A 24,094-nucleotide genomic window follows, 5' to 3' on the forward strand; every position below is an offset into this window, starting at 1 on the left:
AGGTGCTGCCATCGAACCCTGGCCTATGGGGGAACAATCAGCACTTTTAACCACTGAGCCACCCCTCCAGCACCTCTAATTTTTTAAAAATGTTATTTTTATTTTAAGCATATGTATGTTTTGCTTGCATATTTGTCTGTATCCCACATGCATGGTGCAGTGGAGGCCAGAAGAGAACATTACCCTGGAACTGGAGTTACAGAAGGTTGTGAGCTGCCATATTGGTGCTAGGAATTAAATCTCAGTCCTCTGGAAGAGCAGCCAGTGCTCTTAACTGCTGAGCCATCTGTCCATCCTTTATGCTTCTGTAGGATCTACTGATATTCGGGATCTATTCCATTCTTTAAAGTTTTGATATTAGACATTTCTGCTTCTTAGTTGTATTGGTCAGAGTTGCTAGAGAAACAGAAATGGCATGCACTATTAGATTGGATCACAAGGTAGAGGTGTGTGTGTGTGTGTGTGTGTGTGTGTCTGTCTGTCTTTCTGTCTGCCTGCCTGCCTGCCTATCTGTTGGTCTATCTCTGTCTTTTCTGTGTCAGTGTCTGGATTTCTGTCTGTCTCATTGTTTTATCTGCATCAGTGTCTGGATTTGTTCAGTTGGCTCAAGTAATCACATACTGTAGAGGCTGAGTTCTGTGGTAGCTGCCTGCAGGCTGGATGGTTTAGGGAACAGTCATGCTACTGTCTCTGACCGTCAAAGCTTCAGAATAAAGGATGCTGATGATACCGTCCTGAGTCAAGGCTAATGGCCCAAGAGTCCTATGGGTCAGGGTGGGAGGTGAGGTTTGTGTAAACCTCAGATACAAGATCAAGGGACCTGAAATATGATGTCCTAGTGATGGTGGCGAGAGCAACAGAAAAAAAAGTTTATTCTGAAAGTTAGAGCGAGAGAGCGAGACAGCCCGAGAGAGTGCATGAGATTAAAGGCAGTTATTGCCCCGTCTCACTTTTTTTTATCTGAGTGCCCAGCCCACTGCATGGTGCCTTCCCACATTCAGGTTTTGTCATCCCCACTCAGCATGCTGACCCCCATGCTAGGCTTCCAGGAAACTCTCACAGACATATGTTACTAATTCTACATCTCCCAGTCAACTTGACACCTTAAATTAGCTTCCATTCCTCTCTCTGGTCTTTTAGGAGTTTCACTGTGTATTTATTTTTCATGGTTGTCCATTTTATTTATCATATCTTGTGTGTATTATGTGTTTGTGAATGTACAGTGCATATGTGGAGGTTGGGGGGCAACCTCAGGGGCTGGTCTTTGCCCACCATCTTGTTTGAGACAAGGTCTCTTTCTGTTAGCTGCTGCATACTCCAGGTTAGCTTGCTGGTGATTCTCCTGTTTCTGTTCCCCATCTTGCTGTAGGAACACTGGGATGACGATATGTGCTACCATGTACAGCATTCTGTGGATTTGGGGATCTGAGCTTACATTCTTAGGCTTGCGTGGCTTGTTCTTCATGCACTCAGTACCCCTATCCCCCTGCTGCATTGTGTGTGTGCTGATCTTTGATCTGCTTCTCCCATTGACAAAGTTGTACACACATCAGGACTGCTTGGAGGCTTTGGTCAGTAACCCAGTTATCACACAAATTTAAAAGTTTCTACTCTGAAAGATGAACAAAATAGTTGTAAGTACCATCATTGCCAAATATCTCAGAAACTTGTAACTTTATTCTTTAAACAAATGATTGTGAACCATCATTTGAATGCTGGGAATCAAACCCAGGTCCTCTGGAAAAGGCAGCCAGTTGTAATAAGGTTGTGATACATTTCAGAATCACTTATCTCCCTTAGCATGGATTATTCTTCTTCTGTTTTATTGCATTGTCTTGAATTTTTATCACTCCACTGACAATTAACACCAGCAACTATAAGATAAAACATATACTAGAAAGGGTAAGAGAAAAAAATGAGATGCGGGAGACATGGCTCAGTGGTTAAGGGCACTGACTGCTTTTCCTGAGGACCCATGTTCAGTTCTCAGCACTTATATGGTGGCTCACATTTGTCTACAACTCCAGCTGGAGGGATTCAGCACCTTCATCTGGTACTGCATGCACAATCTGGCTCCAGCCAGAGCAGGGGCTGTCAGAATGCCTCTTAGCCCTCAAGACTTCCTTCCTGCCTTCATTTTGCTTTGCACAACTGTTTTAACATTAGAATGTTTGTTCCAACACCCACTACACTGTGTGGGATTCTTGGAGACATCTGCATTAAGTTTTAAGTTACTTTTTCCCCAGCCTAGGGCAGTTTTTTCTTGTTGGTTCACATAAGTCTGGCAAGTAAAGTAGGCCCTCATCATATCTGCCTGATGCCTCCTTGACAATTGCGGGAAATTTTCTTAGAAGGGAGGGAGCAATGCACAGCCTTCAGACAGCATTTGCCATAAGTGAAGGTGCTTACTTGACAGCACCAAGGAAGTCAAGGTATTGCCAGCGTTAGCTGAAATGTTATCAAATACCACACTGAGTCAGGAAAACAGTAACTTATCTATCAGTAAAACAAACCCAGTGAGTCCCTTTGATGGTGTAGTGATTATTAAGTCTTTTTAAGTTTATTTAATGATCATTAAGGGTGTTTTGTAAGTTGTCACTAAAACTAGTCATTCTGATCACAAAGAGTTCCTTAAGTGAGATTTTTAGTAAATATTATCAAGTTTTAAAAATAAATGTGTATTTGTATAAAATATTTTTCTTAAATATTGCTGACAAACTTATAGAAGTGAATTGAATCTAATCAGTTTTTTCAAATGTAGTGGAGAGTTAGGAAACATTCAGGTAATAGACATGTCTGTCTTACAGCTCTACTACTGAGTTTCTAAACTCAGCAACTGTAACATCACAGTGAGTCTCTTTAATCCCTCTAGACATTGTGATCTGTTGCCCAGTAGTTTTATAACTCTCAGCTGCATTCTTGTTGATTTTCTTCATATTGTCAAGAGTAGCTTATTATGGCAAGATAGCTATATACCCACCTATAGACATTTCTTAGTCTTTGTTCCTTATTACCAGAAATTAGAATAGTCAATAGGTGTGTTTAATCTAAAGTGTGCTTCAAGATGGGCGGTGGTGGCACACGCCTTTAATCCCAGTGTATGGGAGGCAGAGGCAGAGGCAGAGAGGCAGAGAGGCAGAGAGGGAGGCAGAGAGGGAGGCAGAGAGGGAGGCAGAGAGGCAGAGAGGCAGAGAGGCAGAGAGGCAGAGAGGCAGAGAGGCAGAGAGGCAGAGAGGCAGAGAGGCAGAGGCAGGTGGATTTCTGAGTTCAAGGCCAAGGCTACACAGAGAAACCCTGTCTTGAAAAAACAAAACAAAACAAAACAACAACCCTCCCCCCCTCCCAAAGTGTGCTTTAGTATTTTTTCTTTTATATTTCTAATTCAGCCTTGGGACAAAGTAAATTATGGGTTATTGATTCTTTTGTTTTGTAGTCCTGTAACATAGTTGAGATTAAGCTCATTTTATGTGAAGGAGCTGGATACTGTAATTATTTTCAGTTAGTTTTGTTTTCAGTTCTAAGAAGTCTCTGTATGTCAGTTTGCCTTATCAGACTTGTTTATAGTTTTATTTAAACATTTGGTCCTTTTTTCTTTGAAAAGTTTTATTGATATTTGGTTTATAGATGAACTAGTTAACCTATTTGAAATTTATAATTCAATGGCTTTGATACTTTAAGAATTTAAAAATTATAAAATGCTTATAATGTGAAGTTTGCCATTTTCTCCCCCTACCCCCCTTTTAATGGTTGGTGGTGTGTATAGAGACAGATTCTCGTGTAGCACAAGCAGGCCTTGAACTTGCTATGTAGCTGAGGATGATGTTGAGTTCCTGATCCTCCTGCTTCTGCTTCATAAATGTTGGTATTACAAGTGTGCCTCTTCTGCCTGGGCTCTACTGTAAACATTTTTAAATGTACATTTCAGAAGTATCATATTTATGACAGTGCAAAACCATTATTGATATCTTATTTCCAAAACCGCATTATTATACCAAAGAGAAATCCAGTAGTCATTCAGTGACCGTGTTTCTCCTGCTCTTCACACCTGGTGGTAAACTCTGTTTTCAGTCTGTAAGAAGTTTCCTATTTTAAGTATTTCATAAAAATTAAACCACATAATATCTGATATCTGGCTTATTTTACTTAAAATTCAGCTATATTTTAGTATATATCAGATTTTTCTTTCATTTTAAGGTTGGATGATAGTTTTACTGTGTGCGTTAATCTACATTTCTTAATGCATTCATTTGTTGATAGACATTTAGATTGTTTCTACCTTTTGGCTGTTGAATAATGTGGTGAGCGGTAGTTTGAATTCTTCTTTCAGTTGTTTTGGGTATCTAGAAGTAGAAATTGATGGGTTCTAAGGTGAATCTATTTTTAGCTTTCTTTGAGAAACCATCTCTGTTTTCAAGGCATTAGAACCCTAAGTAGCCCTACAAGCAATGTGTAAACATTCTGATTTTCCCACACCCTTGCGAACATTTGTTCCTTTGATTTAATTTTATTTAATTATTTAAAAGACTCTACAGAGTGTGCAGTGATAGCTCACTGTGCTCAGGTTTGCGTTTCCCTTATGATTAGTGGTGGCAGTGCTCTTTGCATTGGTTTGTTGCCTATCTGTATATCTTGTTGGAGAAATGGTATTCAAACTTTGCCAGTTTTCAAATGGATATTTTTGTCATGTTTTCATATCTTCTAGTATTAATATTTTATTTGATGTATATCTTGCAAATGTTTTTGTTATTCTTTGGGCCTTTCCTTCCCTCTCCTGACAGTGTCTTAATAGTGTCTTAACAAAAAGTTTACATTTTGATGAGCTCTAGTTTTTCTATTTTTACTTTTGCTGGCACATTCTGTTTCATGTATAAGAAATCATTGCCATATCTGATTCCATATAGATTTTCTCATGTATTTTCTTCAAAGACTGTTATAGCTTTACCGTCTTAAAATTTTTCTTTATTTAATTAAAAAATTTATTTCATTCAGTATCTTCTAATCACACTTTTCCCCTCCCCAACTCCTTCTGTCCTCTTCTCCGCTTCACTTGCCTAGCTCCATGCCTTTTACTTTTAGGACTTTGACTCATTTCAAGTTAGTTTTTTTTTTTTTTTTTTTAAAGATTTATTTATTTATTATATGTATGTAAGTACACTGTAGCTGTTTTCAGACACCAGAAGAGGGCATCGGATCTCTTTAGGGATGGTTGTGAGCCACCATGTGGGTGCTGGGATCCGAACTTATGACCTTTGGAAGAGCAGTCGGTGCTCTTACCTGCTGAGCCATCTCTCCAGCCCCTCAAGTTAGTTTTGTGTATGATACACAGTAAGGACCCAAGATCATTCTATGTCTGTGGATATGTGTACAGGTACACATGGAGACCAGAGGTTGAGGGCAAGTGTCTTCTTCAGTCATTCTCCACATTTAAAAAAATAGTTATTAATATTGTTACTACTGTACACATATGCACATGCCCAGTTGTCTTGACTTTTGTTTTCTTGCTGGATTGTCCTGACATCCATTCCAAAATCAGTTGAACACATATTTGTGTTTCTGAATACTTTGATTTATTCTGTTGATCCATAGGTCCTTGTACCAGTATTGTACTGTTTTAATTATTTTAGTCTTAAATTTAGGATGTGAGACATCTTTCTCTCATTTACAGATTGTTTTGGCTATCCAGTCTGCATTGAGATTTCTTATGAATTTTAGGATAGGTTTTTCTGTTTTTACTAAAAGCACTATTGCAGTTGTGAGGATTGTCCTGCTTCAGACAGTTGCTTAGATATCACTGCCATCTTAGCAGTATTAAATCTTCACAGGTTAGAACATGTAATGTCTTTCTGTTCACTTAATTCTTTTAAAGCACCATTTTATGCTTTCAGTATAGAAGGGTTTCACCTCCTTTGTTAAATTTGTTCCTAACTGCTTTATAATTTTTATTTGTTTTAAGACAGTGTCTCACTATGTAAACCTGGTTTAATTGAAACTCTCTTCTTATATAGATAAGGCTAGTCTCAAATTCAAAGTGATATACCTACCTCTGTCTACCAAATGCTGAAGCTAAAGGCATACACCAGCACACCTAGCTGCTTTTTAAAAAAATTTCCTTGAAAATATAATTAAAACATTTTATAATTATTCACTGAAAATATAAAGGAAAATTTTATTTCTTTTTATTTTTTGAGTCAAGGTTTTATTAAGTAGTCCTGGCTAGCTTGATCTCAGTCTATAGCCCAGACAGGCCTTAGACTTGTGAGCCTCAGCCCCCGTGTAGCTGGGATTATAGGCCTGTCTCACTAGCCTGCCTTTACAAACTTATTTTTAATGTTTTTAATGAGATATTATTTACATCTGACAGAAATACACTGACTTAACGTATAGGGTTTAATGTGTTTGGTTTATTTTATGGTTGTGTCATCACCACAGCTTACTTTTAGGCCATTTTTACCACACCCCAACAAAATTCTCTGTCTATTAGCTGGCATATCAATAGCATCAGCCCTAAGCAACAACTAACCTACCTTTTTTTGTTTATAGGCTTGCTTATTTTGTTAAAATGGGATCACGTAAAGTATGAAATGCAGCTGGCTCTGTGTATTGATTTTATGTCCTGTAGCTTTGTGCATTCCTTTATTTATTTTGTATTTTCCCAAATATTCTTTAGTGTTTTCTGTGTGTAATATCTTATTTTCCCTCTTCCATTTAGACAGCTTTATTACTATTATTATTTTTTTTTCTGATCTACTTGCTCAGGCTTTAACTCCTAGTCTTATGCTGAGTAGAAGTGGCCAGAGCAATGAGTCTGAATTTTGATATTATTTGATATTTCAGATTTTTATTTCTCATATAATTTTGACTTCTTAATATTTTCTTTACTCTTTATAAATTTTTAATCTTGTTTTAAAACTATTTTGAAAATTAGCACGTTATGTACTATTTCGACTGACGAAGCCTTGAGAGCAGAATGTTTGCTGTGGTCACAGTCTTAGAAAGGTCGCTTTCACTCCACTGTGACTTCAGAGGCCTCATGTCCTTCTGTGGCTTGATACTCCATTTCTTTTGTATGTGTGAACAGTCTCCCTTTGAGTGACTGTCCCACACAAGCACTGCTCACACACCACTGCAGTGTGTATGTGTCTGATAGGCACAAGTAAAACAATTAGAGACTCTTTAACAAGGCAAGCCAAGGGGGTTAGAACTTGCAAAAACAGCTTCATGAAATTCCATAGCTGTTCTAGATTTGGATGTTTTGTCTTGTTTTTGGATATTTTGTTGTATTTGTGTTGTTCTTTGTTTTTCTTTGTTTTGTACACAAACATGAGTACATTATTTTGGCTGAGCCTTCCAAGGATAATTATTGATATTAAGACCCTTTAACTTTATATATTTCCTCAGAATACAGATACTGTCTCGTGTTGCTTTGTAGTACAGCTGTCAACAAATAATTCAAAAAATTAAAATTACCTTTAGTGTGTGTGTGAGTGTGTGTATGAGTGTGTGTGAGTATGTGTATGTGTGAGTGTGTGAGTGTGTGTGTGTGTGTGTGTGTGTAGAGGACAATTTGCTAGTTTGTGCTCTCTTTCCACCATGTGGTCTCTGGGATTGAACTCAGGTTGTCAGGGTTGGTGAAGAGGGTCCTTGCCCACTGATCCATTTTATTTGCTCTGGTATTATAATTTTATTTACTGTAAAATGCATATTGAAATTTGACTACTGTCCCAATAATATCCTTACAGCAACTTCCATTTTTAATTTTTAAATTGAGACTCCAGTCCCTAATCACTCCTTGCATTTAGTTGCTTATCACTTTAGTGCCTTGATGGACTTCATCTTTCACGACAGCGCTCTTGTTTGAAACTTGTCATTGCCACAAGTCACTTGTTTTGTGGTCTTGTCCCCATGTAGATGTGTCCAGTTGTTCGCTTGTGACCAATCAGATGACTTTTCTTGGGCAGGTGCAGATTCCATGAGGTAGTACATGGCTTCCTACTGCTCTGTGCTTGGAATCACCACTTACTACTGTGTTGTTGTAGTGACAGCTATTCCTCAAGACCTTGGGTCTTCTGGAAGAATGATAAATTGAAAGCGTCATTTGGATGCTGTATTTTCTCTTTGTTCCTGGGTGATACTTGTGTGCCCGTGGTTTCTTCAGTGCTTACAGAGTGTGTCAGACTTGTGCATTGTTTTTAAACTAGAACTTGAAAAGCTGTTGACTACTGGTGGTTTCTTTGTGGAAGACTAACATACTGATTCAATTCATTTTTTGATGAGTTTAGACTTTTAGTTTTGAAAAGCAATTAGCTACTCTGTAAGAATAATTTGTCACAGTAAATTTAGCAACATAGGTTACTTATGGTACTTATTGCTAAATTTAATTTAAGTGGGCATTGTAATTTTGTTCAATTTCTTGCTGTGGTCTTTTGTAAAATTCATTTTTTTTATAGTCTTTTAAAGCCCTTTCAATTTTTTAAATTACTTTGTGAATGCCTATGTATGTCTGTTGTGTGGCTATGTGCATGAGAGTGCAGGTACCCTCAGAGGCCAGAGAGGCCTTAGATACTCCCGGAACTGGAGTTATAGGCAGCTATGAGCTTGGTACTAGGAACCAAATTTGAGTCCTCTGGAAGAGCAATATTGGTTCTTAACCATGGAGCAACCTCTCCAGTGCCAAGGCTTTCCATCATGTGCTTATTTTCAAATTAAGGAATTTCATTCATTTTGCTTTCTCTTTGTTTTGATTTCTGTTGGTATGGGATGGGGCACAGACAGGGTCTTACTGTGTTATATAGGCTGGTTCTGTACCCCTGAACTCAGTTTTAGTGCTCCTTTTAAGACAGAAGATTTGAGACTTGGTGTTTATTTATCACTGGCTTATCCATATTCCCAAAATTTTAACATAGTATTTTTTGTGTAGTTTCTAATTACTTATTTCTTCCCTTTAATTTCAAAGCTTACTGGCATTTTTGCTTATCTTTTATTGATTTGCAGTTAAGTGTATGATATACATAAAATTTGATTTTTATGTTTTTGATATTTTGAATTTTATTTGCAGTAGCTTTATGACTTGATATTATTAAAGTCTATGGAATTAAATGTGTTTCAAAGTAGTATTGTCCAGCTGATCCAGTGCTGTATCTGAATTTTACTCAAATATATCTGTTTGAAGCATGTTTGAAGTATCAGTAGATTTTAAGTAAAATGTCTTTTCAGGAAGGTGTGATTATTCTAATTTTACACATTTTGAGGTTATGTTATCTGGTAATATGTGTTTAGAATCTTATTATAGTTAGTTGTACTTTTGTTTTTGCTCCAATGTCTATATCTAAATATGAAAATGACTTACTTTTTTTCTGGAGGTAGGGAGGTTGATGCCAACTAGCCTCTTTCTTTACTGACATTTTGTGTAAATTCAACTTAGAATCCACAGAATAGATAGGCTGAAAAATTTTTTTATTCGATATATTAGATAGGCTGAAACTTAGAGAGGATCAAGTACACATTCCATAATTGGAAAAGCATTAGTGAGCTTGCAGACTTTTAACCATGGTAAGGAACAATAGTGCAAACAGACCATTAGAAACAAGTATTAGCCATTCAGTAAGGATTAGCCATCCTGCACATATGGGAGAGTTTGGGAAACAAAAGAATGCCATTAGTAATTACATACTAATTACATAATTGCCATTTATACAATTAGAAAATATGAGGCAGTAATATAACAATATGAAATGAATCAGTTATTGAAAATCCCCTGAAAGGACACATGTGCTGCATGCTTTAGTAGACCCTGAAGTCATGGCAAGCGTGTTGTGTGTTGGAGGTTCCATTGGTACATCCTTCATACTTGGATCTTTATACAAGCCGAATGCTGATGCTGCGTGGACAGTAAAGGAGGAGAGCACACAGGCTCAGTGAGCTGGCTTCCCATTAGTGCTGAGCTAATGCAGACAGTATGAGGAAAGATAATTAGTGCACTTTGTTTATGAACACTGAAGGAAGACTTGAATGAAGCCAAATCAGAGAAATTTCAGCTGTGTATTGAAAGAACCATTAAAGCCAAATACAGGATTATTTTAAAAAAAATTTTTTTTCAAGTTTGGAGGCTACCTAAATAGTAGTATGTCCTGTTAAGACCATGAAAAAGAAAACAAGAACTTCAGTCAGCAAACAGTTCTACCGTTACACATTACTGTGCCTGATAGTCATATTCTTGCCAACACTTAGCAGTTTCTAACTTTTAAACAAAAATTTGGCACATTTAGTTAATAAATAATAGAGTCCTGTTAATTTTCCATTTTGCCTCCCCGTTCTTTGTAAACTGTCAGTATTGAAATAAACTATTTTTTTTATACCAGAATAACTAAAATTTGATTCTGGTGAGCACATGGCTGTTAAATGATATTTTAGAAAAGGTTAAAAGGTTGGCAATCTTAGGGGGAGTGGGAGATAGTATCTTTTTACACAGAAGCATATTCCCTAAAAGTGTAAGACAAGCAAGTGCCATTATAGAGGAGAATTATAGATGAGAAATATGAATCTGACAAATATACAGATTTTGTGCAAGCATATAATATTAATATAAATGGTCTATGTACATCATCATTTTCTCAGGAAGTTCAATTTATTATTTATTTATTCAGTTCATTCATGACACCCAAAGTTGTCCTTTCACTTACACACACACACACACACACACACACACACAGAGAGAGAGAGAGAGAGAGAGAGAGAGAGAAAGAATGAATATTAATGAATGGTGGGAGATATCTATACTCCTAGCACTCCTAAAACTCCTAAAGGTAGAGGCAGGATGATTACAGGCTTGTCTGGGTCACGCGGTGAGTCACAGGCTAGTGTGGGTATATGCCCAAGACGCTGTCTCAAACAAACATGTCAAAAAATGTAATTTGTGTTAATAAATAAAGGAAACATTGGCTTTATTAGGAAACATTAATTCATACTTCTATAGTTTGATTTGATCTTAAAGGTGCTTAATTATACTTTGAGTTTTTATTGTTTAAGAAATACTCATCTGTTGGGCAACAATGGCGCATGCCTTCAATCCTAGCACTTGGAAGGCAAAGGCAGGTGGGTCTTTGAATTTGAAGCCAGCAGCAGTCTAATCTGTAAAGTGAGTTCCAGGACAGCCCGGGCTGTTACAGAGAAACCCTGCCTCGAAAAACCAAACCAAACAAACAAATAAAAACTATGAAACAAAAATTAAAAAAAAAAACACCACCAACAACAAAAACCCATACCCCTCCCCAAAAAACAAAAAGAAATACTTATCTGTTGTACATCTAATTTATATTATATTTCATTAAGAAAGTAACCGATATTGCTCTTCTATTGCAGCTAAACCATTTACATCTAAAGTGAAGCAAATGCGATTACATAGAGAAGACTTTGAAATATTAAAGGTGATTGGTCGAGGAGCTTTTGGGGAGGTAAGAGATATTTTATATGTTTGTTAATTGTTTTCGAAGGCGTTTTATATAATGGTGAGAGGTGATTTGCTTGCTGTTACAGTTCATATGGCTGACCAGAAAATAGATTAAAGTTGTGAATGAAATATTTTACGTGGCATTTTCTATGATGCTTCACTTTTCCATATGTACTAAATTTTGTTTCTGTCTGTTCTCCTTCTCGTGCCAAAGTCATACTACCTCATGGTACTTCATCTCCTAAGAATCGTGGTGTGCCTGGTAGTGAGTCTTCTCCTGTTCCTGCGCTTGCCTCTCCCTACACATGCACACGTGTGCACACACACAGGCAGGCATGCACATGCAGAGAGAGAGAGAGAGAGAGAGAGAGAGAGAGAAGAGAGAGAGAGGAGAGAGAGAGAAGAGAGAAGAGAGAAGAGAGATGCTAGGGAGAAAGAGAGAAACAGAAATAAGAAATTTGGGTTAGTTCCATTGAAACTGGAGATAAGATTATAACTACTTGAAATTCTAACATGAGTCAGCTAATTCATGGACGTGATATATTTCTTTTAAGTTTCTTACGTTAGTAGCTTTTTTTTTTTAGTTAGAGAGGATTTCACATCTTTCAGCAGGTTTACTAGATGCATGGTATTTTTGAGGTTATTTTAATTAAAATGGCTTACATTTCACTTTCTAATTGTTGAAAATGCAAATCAGCAATAGTGTCAGGCCTTGGAGCCTCCCCTTGATCCTAATTTGGGCCTGTCTCTGAACCTCCTTTCCCTTGGTCTCTTCTCCATTTTTGTCCCTGTAGTTCTTTAGACAGGAACAATTCTGGGTCAGAGATTTTGACTGTGAGATGGCAACCACATCTCTCCATTTGATGTCCTGTCTTTCTACTGCAGATGGACTCTACAAGTTCCATCTCCCCACTGTTGGGCATTTCATCTAAGGCCCCTCTCTCAGAGTCCTGAGAGTTTCTCACCTCCCAGGTCTCTCTCACCTCCCACCTTTCCAGGTTGCCTGTTTCCATTCATTCTGGGCACCCAGGTCCCCACCTCCCCATGATTGCTTTCTTCTCCTTCCCAAGTGGGTTGAGGCGTACTCGATTGTTAATCTTGAGTTCTTTGGATTTAAAAAGGATTCCATCTTGGTTGTGTATTATCCTTTTTATGCATCAGTGGATTTGGTTTGCTCCAAAAAATGTGTGTATTTAATTTTTTTTTCACTTTTTTAGTTTTGGGTTTTTTGAGACTTGGTTTCTCTGTGTAGAACTGGCTGTCCTGGACCTCACTCTGTAGAGGAGGCTGGCTACAAACTCAGAGATCTGCCTGCCTCTGGCTTCGAAGAGCTGGGATTAAAGGTGTGAGCCATCACTGCCCAGCTATTTTTTTCACCTGTTTTTGATACAGAATGTAGCCTGTAATTTTCTTCTAAACCCTTCATAAGATTTTGGGGGGACTTGGCTTTGCTGGTTCCGTAAGAGGAGTGCTCCCTAAATGTTTTACTATTTTCTGCAGGCTTCTGAAATGGTTACCATCTTTCTTTATATGCTTCTGTTGTTTCACAGGTGAAGCCTTCTGAGCGTAGAGTCTGTTACTGAGATAGTATATTTAATTTGTACAGTGGATTTTAAAAAATTATGTGTCAGTTTTGTTGTGCTTATACTCCTCATATAATTTTTAGAACTTAATATTGTATTGATCACTTACTGATTCATAGGACCATTGGTTAATCTTATTTTTAAATTCATTGTACTAGGTAGTTGTCAGATTGCTTTTTAATTAGTTAACTTCTAGTCTCTTCAGTTTTGCTGTTGTGGATTAATTCCTGCTGTTTAATATTTTATTTTCTGTGGTATTAACTTGCTATTTATTCTTCTAATTTACTGAAGTAGATCATTTAAATTTTGGATTTTTAGTTCTTCTTTTAAAATGTGCATTGGGCTGCTTTACTGCAAGCCGTGTCGTCTGGGGCAGTGAATTTTGATGCCATGCATCCATTGTTGTTTGCTCCAAGTGCAATGTGATTTTACATTTTCAGTTTGTTTGTTTTGCATCTGTGAGTTTAAAAGTTCATCACAGTTTCTAAGTATCTTGAGGATTTCCTGGTTATATTTCAGCCATTGAATTGTAATGTGATCAGAGCTTAGATAGCATATTTGTATGATTGGAATTTATTAGTTAGCTAAAAATCATTAATTTAGTTACTTAAAATTTCCATTTTATTTTTTGTTTTCTATTGAGCTGCCATTTCTTAAGAAGTTGGTTTATTTGTTTATTTCTTTCAGTATTTTCTTGATGCTTTCTTCTTTTCTTCCTGATCTATTATTTTTAGTTTTTTCAGTTTTTGCTAATAACAAATGCAGAGTCATTTTGACTTCCTAACGATGAACTCTTGTATCATTAAAGACTGTTTTTGTTATCTTTGTGACATTCTTTTGACAAAGATTAGTCTGAGTTAGTGAAATTATTTTAACTGTTAGCACTTGCATTAAATACTGAATTCTTTTTAGTTAGGGTTTTTTTTGTTTTGTTTTGTTTTTTGTAACCCTGTAGAATATTTGCTATTACGTGGAATACCAGTTTCTTGTTAGCCCTCTGCTATCCTTTTATGTGACCTGACTTTTAGTTCTCTATTAATAGAATTATTTACTGTAACTGTAGGCTTTTTCACCTGCACCCAAGTTCCCAAAATAATGACACTAAGACTGAATCATTTCATGAATAAATGCCTAGGCCATAAGCTAGGGTTTGTTCCCCAACTAGCCATTTATTCTAGTCTGTAAGTGCCACATGGCTGGTTACCACTTCCCAGTTTCACATGTGTGTCTCCATCAGTCAGTCTCTTCCCAAGCCTGACTATCCTAGAATTCCTCTCTCCCTGCTGGAACTCCCACCACCTAGGCCAATAGCTTTCTATCAACAGGTGATGCTTCCATATAGTACAAGGATTCTCTCTGCAATTTATCATATATTATTGTTTGTAGCTTCGGTTCTCTACATTATACTTATATGATACACCCTTCTTTTTCTTTTCTGTTCTTTAAGTTTTATTATCTATTTATTTGTATCTCTGCTCTGTGTGCTTGTGTGTACATGTGTGTGGATGTGCCATGGCACGCATGTGGAGGCCAGAAGGCAACTATGGGAGTCATCTCTCTCTCCACCATGGGGCTTCTGGAAACTGAACTGGGATCAGGCTTGGCAGCAAGTGCCCCTACCCACTGAGCTGTTCCCTGGCCCGGTGTTTTCCACTAGCTTATAGCATTTATTTCTTTATATGAGTATACCATATGTTTTTTATTTATAATATCATTGTTGAGTGCTAAAGTTTCTTGTGACTTTTCTGGCTGTTCAGAATATTGCTCTCAGAAACATTCTTATTTACATCTTTGGTGAGGTATAAGCATTTATTTATGTTTAATATAAACTTAGGAGCAGATCCTGCGTTCTGAGGTAGGCATAGTTAGCTTTAGTAGACAGTGTTAAATAATTTCATAAGTGCAGACTCATCCTCGTACTCCCTATAACTATAGTCTGAGTTTCCTAGCCTGAGCCACTTTTGGTAGGTGTGTAGTGGTCATTGTGACTCCATTTTATATTTCCTGTTAAGTCTTAAAGTTCAGTAACTTTTCATCTCGCTTCATATCATGTGGATATTCTTTGAACAAGTAACCATTTTGGGATTATGGAGGTAGGAGTTGAATGTTATTGGTATCTTCTGGATATAAATGGTTTTTTGGCCCTACAGTATATGTGCGTAAGAAGTGCTTTGGCTTTTCCTTTCTTGGTAGATCTTGTATTGAAATAATTAATGATTAGTGGAGTGTGTGTGTGAGGTCTCAGGTGGGACCTCACCTTCCTCCTCGTTTGAGACCAGGTCTCTCTGTTCACCTCTGTGCACTCAGGCCAGTTGGCCTGTGAGCCTCTTGGGACTCTTGTTGTCACCTCCACTGGGATTACAGAGTGCTGCCAGCTCAGCTTTGCTTGGGTCCTAGGGATTTGAACTCTGGTCCTCATTCCTGCATTGTCAGAACTTCACCCATTAGCCCTGTCCTCAGCCGTCTCTTCATTTTCTAAGGTCTGAGTTTTAAAAAAAGTTGGGTTATAGGTACTATGCATAATTTGTTAAATTTATTTCCAAGTATTGATGCTTTTTGATTTAATGGCAAATGACTATAAAAATTTTAAGTATTATGTTTCTGATATGTAGGTACAGTTGATTTTTATATCTGACTTGTATTTCTTGATGTCATACTTTGGTCATTTGAGAAGGACAGTTTCTTTTTTCACTTTACAGATGGTACATTCCATTTCTTTTTCTTGACTTATGTCACCTGCTTAGGTGGTGAATGTAGAGTTGAACATGTGTTATGAGGTGGACATTTTTACCCTCCATTGGAATTTAGGGAAAAGGCTTTTTTTTTCTTGGATTTAGGATTAAGGAATTTTAAGGATTTAAGGGTTTAGTAGTCACTGTTAAAAAAGATGTTAACTATAGGTGCTTTGGTAGATGTGGCCTGTTTGATTAAAGAATGTGTTCTAATACTAGTTTCTGAGGTTTTAAAAATTTAATCATTAACCAGTGAGAGTTGAATCCATTCTTTTTTTTTTTTTTTTTAAACTTGTGAATATCCAAAATTCCCAGCACCGTCTGTTGAAGAGACTGTTTTGCTATCTCTGCAGAGCATGAGATGCCTATAGCTGCAAGGGCTTGCCACTGGCTCCTCTATTTTAATCTATCAGGCACTTGTCCTGGCTAGTTTTATATCAGCTTGACACAAACTGGAGCCGTCTGAAAGGAGGGAACCTCGATTGTGAAAATGCCTTTGTTAGGACATTTTCTTAATTAGTGATGATTAATAATCCCAGCCCTCTGTGATTATTAATCTCAGAGTTGGTTGATCCTGGGTTGCTGATCCTGGGTTCTATAAGAAAGCAGGCTGTGTACATTTTACAGCTTTGAAGGGAAAGATATCCTGGCAGTCAGGAGCCAAGGAACACTGTACAACAAAATCCATGTAAGAGATTTATTGGGAAATGTAACTTTAATTTTTCAAATCTTATTTTTAATGATGATTCTTAAACACCTTGTAGCCCACCACCTACCAGAGGTGGTGGAAAAGAAAGGATCCCAGGGGTGGGGGTGGGGACAGGGGGAAGTGGACCTGTTTAGAAATAGTTCTTTGGAGCAATTCCTGTCTATTTTGTGTGGAAATCAGCAGTTCAGTTCACAGGATAGCAGTGGCATTTCAATCCATTCAAAAAACACTTCATGGATACACCAGCAGCTCAGGTCAGTAGAGTTTGATAGCAAACACAAATCAACAGTGGAGACACAACCTAGCAGAGACAGCCAGGCCTCAGCCTTGGCTCTAGTCAGTAGGAGGGACTCGAAGAAACACCAGGAGATGTTCTAGGCAATGTTCTTTCAGGGAAGCAAAGATCAGTGAAGACTTGAGACCCACAAGCATTGCACAGCTAGCTGTACCAGCAAGCCAAGCTCTGTCTCCGTCACTCCATGGTGTCCTACTTACACCCTCCAGACATCACAAGTCCTTGCCTCAGCACAGGTCTTAGCATGTGTATCTGATCAGCCCAAGTCTTTGGAAGCGGCAAGAAACTGCAATACATCACCAGAATTTTTTTGGTGCATTTCTCTCTATGTAGTCCTGACAAATGCAACTATAAAATGTAAGGTGGACCAATACATGTGTTGTTAGCAAAGAATCCTTATGTGTCCTTTCGAGTGCTTGCTTTATCAGAACATACTTTCACCTGTGTCTGGTTCAGTGAAACATTCTTTCATGAGTAGGCCTTAGTCTTTTACACCTGGGTCCACTTTAATGAAATGTTCCTTCATGTATTTACCCCAGCAAAACACCATCCAGTTGACTCTCCAAAGAATCCTTAAGTTTCCACTTCAGGGAAAGGCACAGGAGAGTGACTGCCTCTGCCTAGTTGAGATACAGCAGGGAACTGAGCAGGAAGCAGGCCTTATATAGTGTTTCTTTATTTCTAGGGTGGAGATTGGTGGGATTTCAAGCTAAGCCCAGGGATTGGTGGGTTTGGCAGGTTTTCAAACCTGTAGCAGGTTTAAACCTTTACAGTACAGGCTGAACAAGCCATTAAGCCATACCCCTCCATGCATCTGCTCCTGCCTCCCAGGTTTCTGCCTTGTGAGCTCCTGCTTTGGTTTCTTTCAGTGATATACTACAGTGTGGAAGTGTAAGCCAGATAAATTCTGTTCTCCCCAACTTGCTTTTTGGTTATGGTGTTTTATCACAAAAGTAGAAATCCTAACTCAAACAGCACTGTAGCATAATCAATGCTCACAGTATTGATTTTTGTTGAAGAGTGTTTGTCCATGTCTGACATGTGAATGTTAACATTATCCTTTGTATTACAAAACAGAAGTTTTCAATTCTAACGAAATTCTAACCACTATTTACTTTCATGGATTATGCTTTTGGTGTTGGTGTATAATTGATTTCTCAACTATTAAAGGAATTCCTGGTATAGAGTCTATTAGAGAAGAATCATCTTTCAAGATGTTTTTCTCTTCAGTTAATATTTTGTTAGTGAGTTTTACATCTGTATTCATAGAGTGTTGCCCCATTGATTGATTGATTGATTGATTATTTATTTATTTATTTATTTAGAGACAGGGTTTCTCTGTATAGCCCTGGCTGTCCTGGAACTCACTCTGTAGACCAGTCTGGCCTTGAACTCACAAATCCGCCTGCTTCTGCCTCCCAAGTGCTGGAATTAAAGGCATGTGCCACCACTGCCCGGCTAGATTTTTATTTTTATCATTTTCAGGCATTGTTATTAGGGTTGTGGTGAATTTAAGTAAGGAGTTGAGGAAGTGTTTTTGCTTCCCAATGTCTGGAAACTGCTTTTTTCCTTAAATGTTTGATGGAGTTTAATAATGCAACTATCTAAACTTGGGTTTTTTAATACTCATAATTGATTACAACTTAGTGGTTTTAGAGTTAGCTAGTCAGCTTTTTCTGTTTCAGCTGTGAGCTTCAGTACAATTTATTTTTCATGGATTATATCTGCTAACATTTAAGTTACCAGGTTTATTGTCGTGAGGTTGTTTATAATATTTTTTATTGATTTTGCTTCTTGTAGAGTTTGAGGTGAGGTTCTTTCATGTTCATATTGCATGCTTAATTTTTCTTGAGAGTATTTTTAGAGGTTTTTTAATGTAATTAAATATCGAAGCTACTTCTATCTGTGTGAGTTGTCTCTCTATGTGTATACACATACTCATGTGCATGTTGTGTGTGCATTGAGTGTGTACATATGCAGAGGCCTGAGAAGGAACTGGGTTTCTTCTCTCCGTCTTTTCATTATTGCCTTAAGATGGTCTATTATGGTCTTTCACAGAACTGGTGCTAAGTTTGCTGGCCAGCTAGCATGTGGATAGATTGTCTTAGTCAGGGTTTCTATTCCTGCACGAAACATCATGACTAGGAAGCAAGTTGGGGAGGAAAGGGTTTATTGCACTTCCACTTCCACACTGTTGTTCATCACCAAAGGAAGTCAGGGCAGGAACTCAAGCAGGTCAGGAAGCAGGAGCTGATGCAGAGGCCATGGAGGGATATTACTAACTGGCTTGCTTCCCCTGGCTTGCTCAGCCTGCTCGCTTATAGAACCCAAGAATACCAGCCCAGGGATGTCTCCACCCACAAGGGGCCCTCCCCCCTTGATCTCTAATTGAGAAAATGCCCCACAACTGGATCTCGTGGAGGAACTTCCCCAACTGAAGCTCCTTTCTCTGTGATAACTCCAGCTTGTGTCACGTTGACACAAAGCCAGCCAGTACAATTGATCAGCCTGTGTTTACCCTATAGCACTGAGGTCTCATGCAGGTGAAGCTGTGCCTTGCTTTCATGCTCCGCTCCCCACACTTGAATAGCACGTTTGCTTACCCATGGAGCCAGCTCTTCAGCTCCTGCCTAAAGTTTGGGCTTTTTTTTTTTTTTTTTGAATATTGAACATATGTTTTTTACCTTTGTGAATCTTTTATTTTGATTTAGTTTACTCATTTGTTTTCTACATTTTTGAGGTAGAAGGCTATATCTTTGCTTCTTTGTCATCTCAGTGTAAGTAATGGAGAAGCATAGATTTTACTTTTAATGGTGATTAGGTTTGTTCCAAACTTATTTTTTATTATCATTGATTTCAAAATGTTATTTAATGTCTGTTTCAGAATTTGATATTATGGGCTGGAGAGATGTCTTAGCGGTTAAGAGCACTCACTGCTCTTCCAAAGGTTCTGAGTTCAAATCCCAGCAACCACATGGTGGCTCTCAACCATCCATAATGAGATCTGACTCCCTCTTCTGGAGTGTCTGAAGACAGCTACTGTGTAATTACATATAATAATAAATAAATCTTAAAAAAAAGAAGTTGATATTCTTTGTTTTAAAAATTTGGCTGTTTGAATTGTTTTGATACCGTGAGATAATATATTTTTGATTTTTCTTCACTTTGAAAATTTGCTGTGGTCAGAATGTAAACTGTTCTAATGAACACCTCAAATGCCCTTAAAGTTAATGTAGAATAATATTTATTTCTTCCTGTGTTTTACTAATGTCAGATAAATTGAGATCGTCAGTACTGTTATTAAGATCTTCCATAATTTGCTGATTGTTATTTAGTTCTGTCAGTGACGAAGGGGGTGTTTATTTCTTCCCCAGAGTTGTCTATATTTCCTGATTTTGAAAACGGTTGCAGTAGGAACGTATACATTGAGTAGTAAATAGCTACGCCATTCTGATGCTCATCCTTATAGCCTGCTCTTTTATGTGAGGTGACATTTCCTGTCTTGTACTTTGATTCCTCCTGTTAGTCAGCTTTTCTATGCTATGAACCCTTTTCTCCTACAGTTGTATTTCAAGTGAATCTTTTGTGGGTATATCTAGTTAGGTTTTGAATTTTTAATACATTCTAATAATATCTGTACTTTTATTGCACTGTTTAGATTATGAGTGTGAAAGGTAGAAAGGTAGAATTAGAATTAATCAATTGCACAGTTTACAGATGTGGTATTTTTAGTACACTTCCTCTGGTACGCTGAACATTGAAATCAGGGTCTGGTACATGTTAGGCACCTCCAACTGAGCAACAATATCATACCAAATGTGATGTTTTATACAAACCTAAAGTAGTAATGACACTTACTACAAATACAGACATAATTCACTAATAAGTATATATAGATAATTAGCATATATAGGCAACTACAGACAATAGTAGAAGAGAAAAACACTTATAATAAAAGAGTTAAGACTATTATTAGACAGTTCATATATATGTAAATTATCTGATAGGGTAGTTGCAAAAATTGTATAGAAAGACAAGCATTTCTAGAGCTGGGTATGGTAGCACGTTTTTGCTGTCTGAACAATTCAGGAGGCTGAGTCTGGTGAATTGCTTCTGCCTAGGAGTTTTCCAATTCTGTACAATATAGCAGCAGCCTGCTCCCCTTCAAAAATGAACAAATACACAAGCCCACTCTAAGAAGAATCATCAGAAAACTCATAGTAAGAGACGTGATAGGCCTACTATATCTGCAGCCTCAGGAATTAGCCCATGAAGAAGTAGTAGTTTAGGACAGACTTGCATACACATATTCTATTCTTTACTAAAGACAGAAGCTTCAGCCAATGTGGGTGGAAAAAAATTCAGTAGATGATTTAGAATACAGGATAGCTATTTGGAAAAGCTATTTTGTGGAGCAAATTAAAATCCATACCATATGCTAGGACAGAATACAAATAGATGAAAGATAGTGTAAGAAATAAGATAGGTATGACCCAGATATCTATCAATATGCAACTGCTTGAATAAATTGTGGTTAAGCACAGACCTTGCTGAGAGAGCCATGGCCAAACATTAGGTGGGACTCAAAGAATTCTGCAGAAGAGGAAGAGGAAGAATTGTAGGAGCCAGAGTGGTCAAGGGTACCACAAGAGATTGGCCCGAAGAATCAGCTCGCCAGGGCTCACAGAGACTGAACTGACACCCAGAGAGTCTGTGTAGTTCTGACCCAGGCCTATATGATATAGTTGTGTAGCTTGGTCTTCTCATCAGACTCATAACAGTGGGAGCAGGGGTGGTCTCTGCCTCTTTTGCTTGCTTTTGGGACCATTTTCCTCCTACTAGGTTGCTTCGTCCAGCCCTACTATGAAGGGATATATCTAGACTTACAGTACCATGATATCCTGTGTTTCGTTGATATCCTTGGGAGGCCTGTGCTTTCTTGAAGGGAAATGGAGGAGTGGATCTGGGGAAGAAGAGTGATGGGGGAGGCACTGGGAGGAGAGGAAGGAGGAGAAACTGTGGTAGGCATGTAATATATGAGAGGAAAATAGAAAAACAAAACCAAAAATCCTCACAGTACTTAAGTAGAGAGATCTCTGAGATGCATTATGAAGTGGGTAATATAATGGGTAGGAAATGTTATTGTTACTTGTATTTCCATCAAGTAGCAGAGGGAGGGATTAGGAGGAGATTGGAGCAGTGTAATCAGGAGTGATAGTGACACATGGGATTTGTTTAACTTTTGTTTTGATTTTTCTTTCTTCTTATTAAATTATCTTATTTATTTGCATTCCACTCGTTGCTCTCCATCAGCCCTCCCTTCCACAGTTACTCATCCCATTCTTCCTCCCCCTTTCCTCCAAGAGGGTGCTCTCCCCAATCAGGTCTCTCCCTTTCCTGGGGGCCTCAAGTCTTTGAGGATTAAGCACATCATCTTCTCCCACTGTGGCCAGACCAGGCAGACCTCTGCTATTTATGTGGCAGGGGCTTTGGACCGCCTGTGTTTGCTCCTGGTTGGTGGCTTGGTCTCTCGGAGCTCCCAGGGGTCTGGGTTAGTTCAGTCTGCTGGTCTTCCTATGGGGTTGCTCTCCCTTTCAGCTTCTTCAGTCCTTCCCCTAATTCAACCTTAGGGGTCCCAAACTTCAGTCCAATGATGGGGTGTAAGTATCTGCCTCTGTCCCAGTCAGCTGCTGGTAGGGTCTCTCAGAGGACAGCCATGCCAGGCTCCTGTCTATCAGCACATCATAGCATCAGTAATAGTGCTCGGCCTTGGTGTACCCCCACACACACTTGAGATGGATCCCAACTTGGGCTGGCCACTGGACTGCCTTTCCTTTAGTCTCTTCTCCATTTTTGTCCCTGCAGTTCTTTTAGACAGGAACAATTCTGGGTCAGAAATTTTGACTATGGGTTAATACACCCCTGTCCCTCCACTTGAGGCCCCGTTTCTCTACTAGTGGTGGACTCTTTGAGTTCCCTCTCCTTAATGTTGGACATTTTGGCTAAGATCACCCCCAATGAGTCCTAAGAGTCTCTCACCTCTCAGGTCTCAGTGTGTAATATTTTATTCATTAAAAAGTCATGAAAATAAACCTTGCAGTTTGAGTTCATCTACAAGTTTTTTGAATCCTTTTAACTATGCTGGGTAATAGGGAGGGAGGGAGGGAGGGACCCATTGTCTCCCTTACTTTATGAGGCCAGAGTAACCAACCTTGTCCTAAAACCTGACAATGTGTGAATGAAGGAAGCAACATAGGAAAGACTGCATACTCTAAAGTCAAGGATAATAACTCTCACTTTTGGGAAGCTGGGGTTGTAGTACACATGAGAATTTTTCTGGGCTGTATACTTAGGAATGTTTCTGGGTTATACTGTAACCTAGAAACATTTCTGGTTTGCTGCAAGGTTGTACATCTTGATCTGGGTTTCATTCATTGTATACTTTATAATTGTGTTTAAGTCTCTCTCTCTCATATATATATGCATATGTGTGCATATATGGGTATATATTCATCTGTTAAAATTATAAAAATTCTAAATTAATTTTTAAATTTTATTGAAAATAGATTTTTTCATACAGTATATTCTGATTATAATTGCCTTCCCCCAACTATCCTCATAAGATCCTTTCCATCTCCTCTTCCATCCAAACTCACACCTTTCTGATTCTAGTTAGAAAACAAACAGGCATCTAAGGAATAATAATAAAGTAAAATAAGATAAAACAAAACCAAACAGACTAGAATAGAACAAATCGAACAAACAGAAGAAAAATAGCCAGAGAAAAAGCATGAGAAACAGACACAGAGACACAAGGTTCATACACACAGGAATCCCAAACCACAAAACTAGAAGCCATAACATATATGCAAAGGAACTATAAGGTTTAAAAACAATCCCCAGACAAAACAGCATGAGTTAAAGATGCCTTCTGATTTCTTGATATTTCTTAACAGTTGAGTAATACTCCATTGTGTAAATGTACCACATTTTCTATATCTCTTCATCCACTGACAGATTAATTCTGTTTATATATGTATCTCATTTTTAAAATTGGGTTGTTTGGTTTCTATATGACCAAATTTTAAAATTCTTTATATATTTTCAATAATAGCCTTCTATCAGATGTGTGGACAGTTTCTAGTTTCTGGCTATTATGAGTAGATTAGTGCTGAACATGGCTGAGCAAGTGTGTCTCTGTGACAAAATGAAGCATACTTTGGATGTAAGCACAAGAATGATTGGCCTGGGCCTTCATAATTCCTGGGTTAGATAATTCCCATCTTTATGAGGAACTGCCACACTGATTTCCACAGTGGCTTTACAAGT

The 24,094-nt window shown here is 38.0% G+C and overlaps 1 protein-coding gene across 4 annotated transcripts in view; it reads left to right on the forward strand.

Moving 5' to 3' along the window:
- Cdc42bpa (CDC42 binding protein kinase alpha) overlaps positions 1–24,094 on the forward strand; it is a 205,275-nt gene that overhangs the window by 27,175 nt on the left and 154,006 nt on the right. For all 4 annotated transcript variants that reach the window (XM_052201219.1, XM_052201217.1, XM_052201220.1 and 1 more), the window contains exon 2: positions 11,359–11,450. In XM_052201219.1, the coding sequence (XP_052057179.1) occupies positions 11,359–11,450 (92 nt within the window). The remainder of the gene's footprint in view (positions 1–11,358; positions 11,451–24,094) is intronic.

This window comes from Apodemus sylvaticus, chromosome 12 (assembly GCF_947179515.1).
Source record: "Apodemus sylvaticus chromosome 12, mApoSyl1.1, whole genome shotgun sequence".
Classification (NCBI taxonomy): domain Eukaryota; kingdom Metazoa; phylum Chordata; class Mammalia; order Rodentia; family Muridae; genus Apodemus; species Apodemus sylvaticus.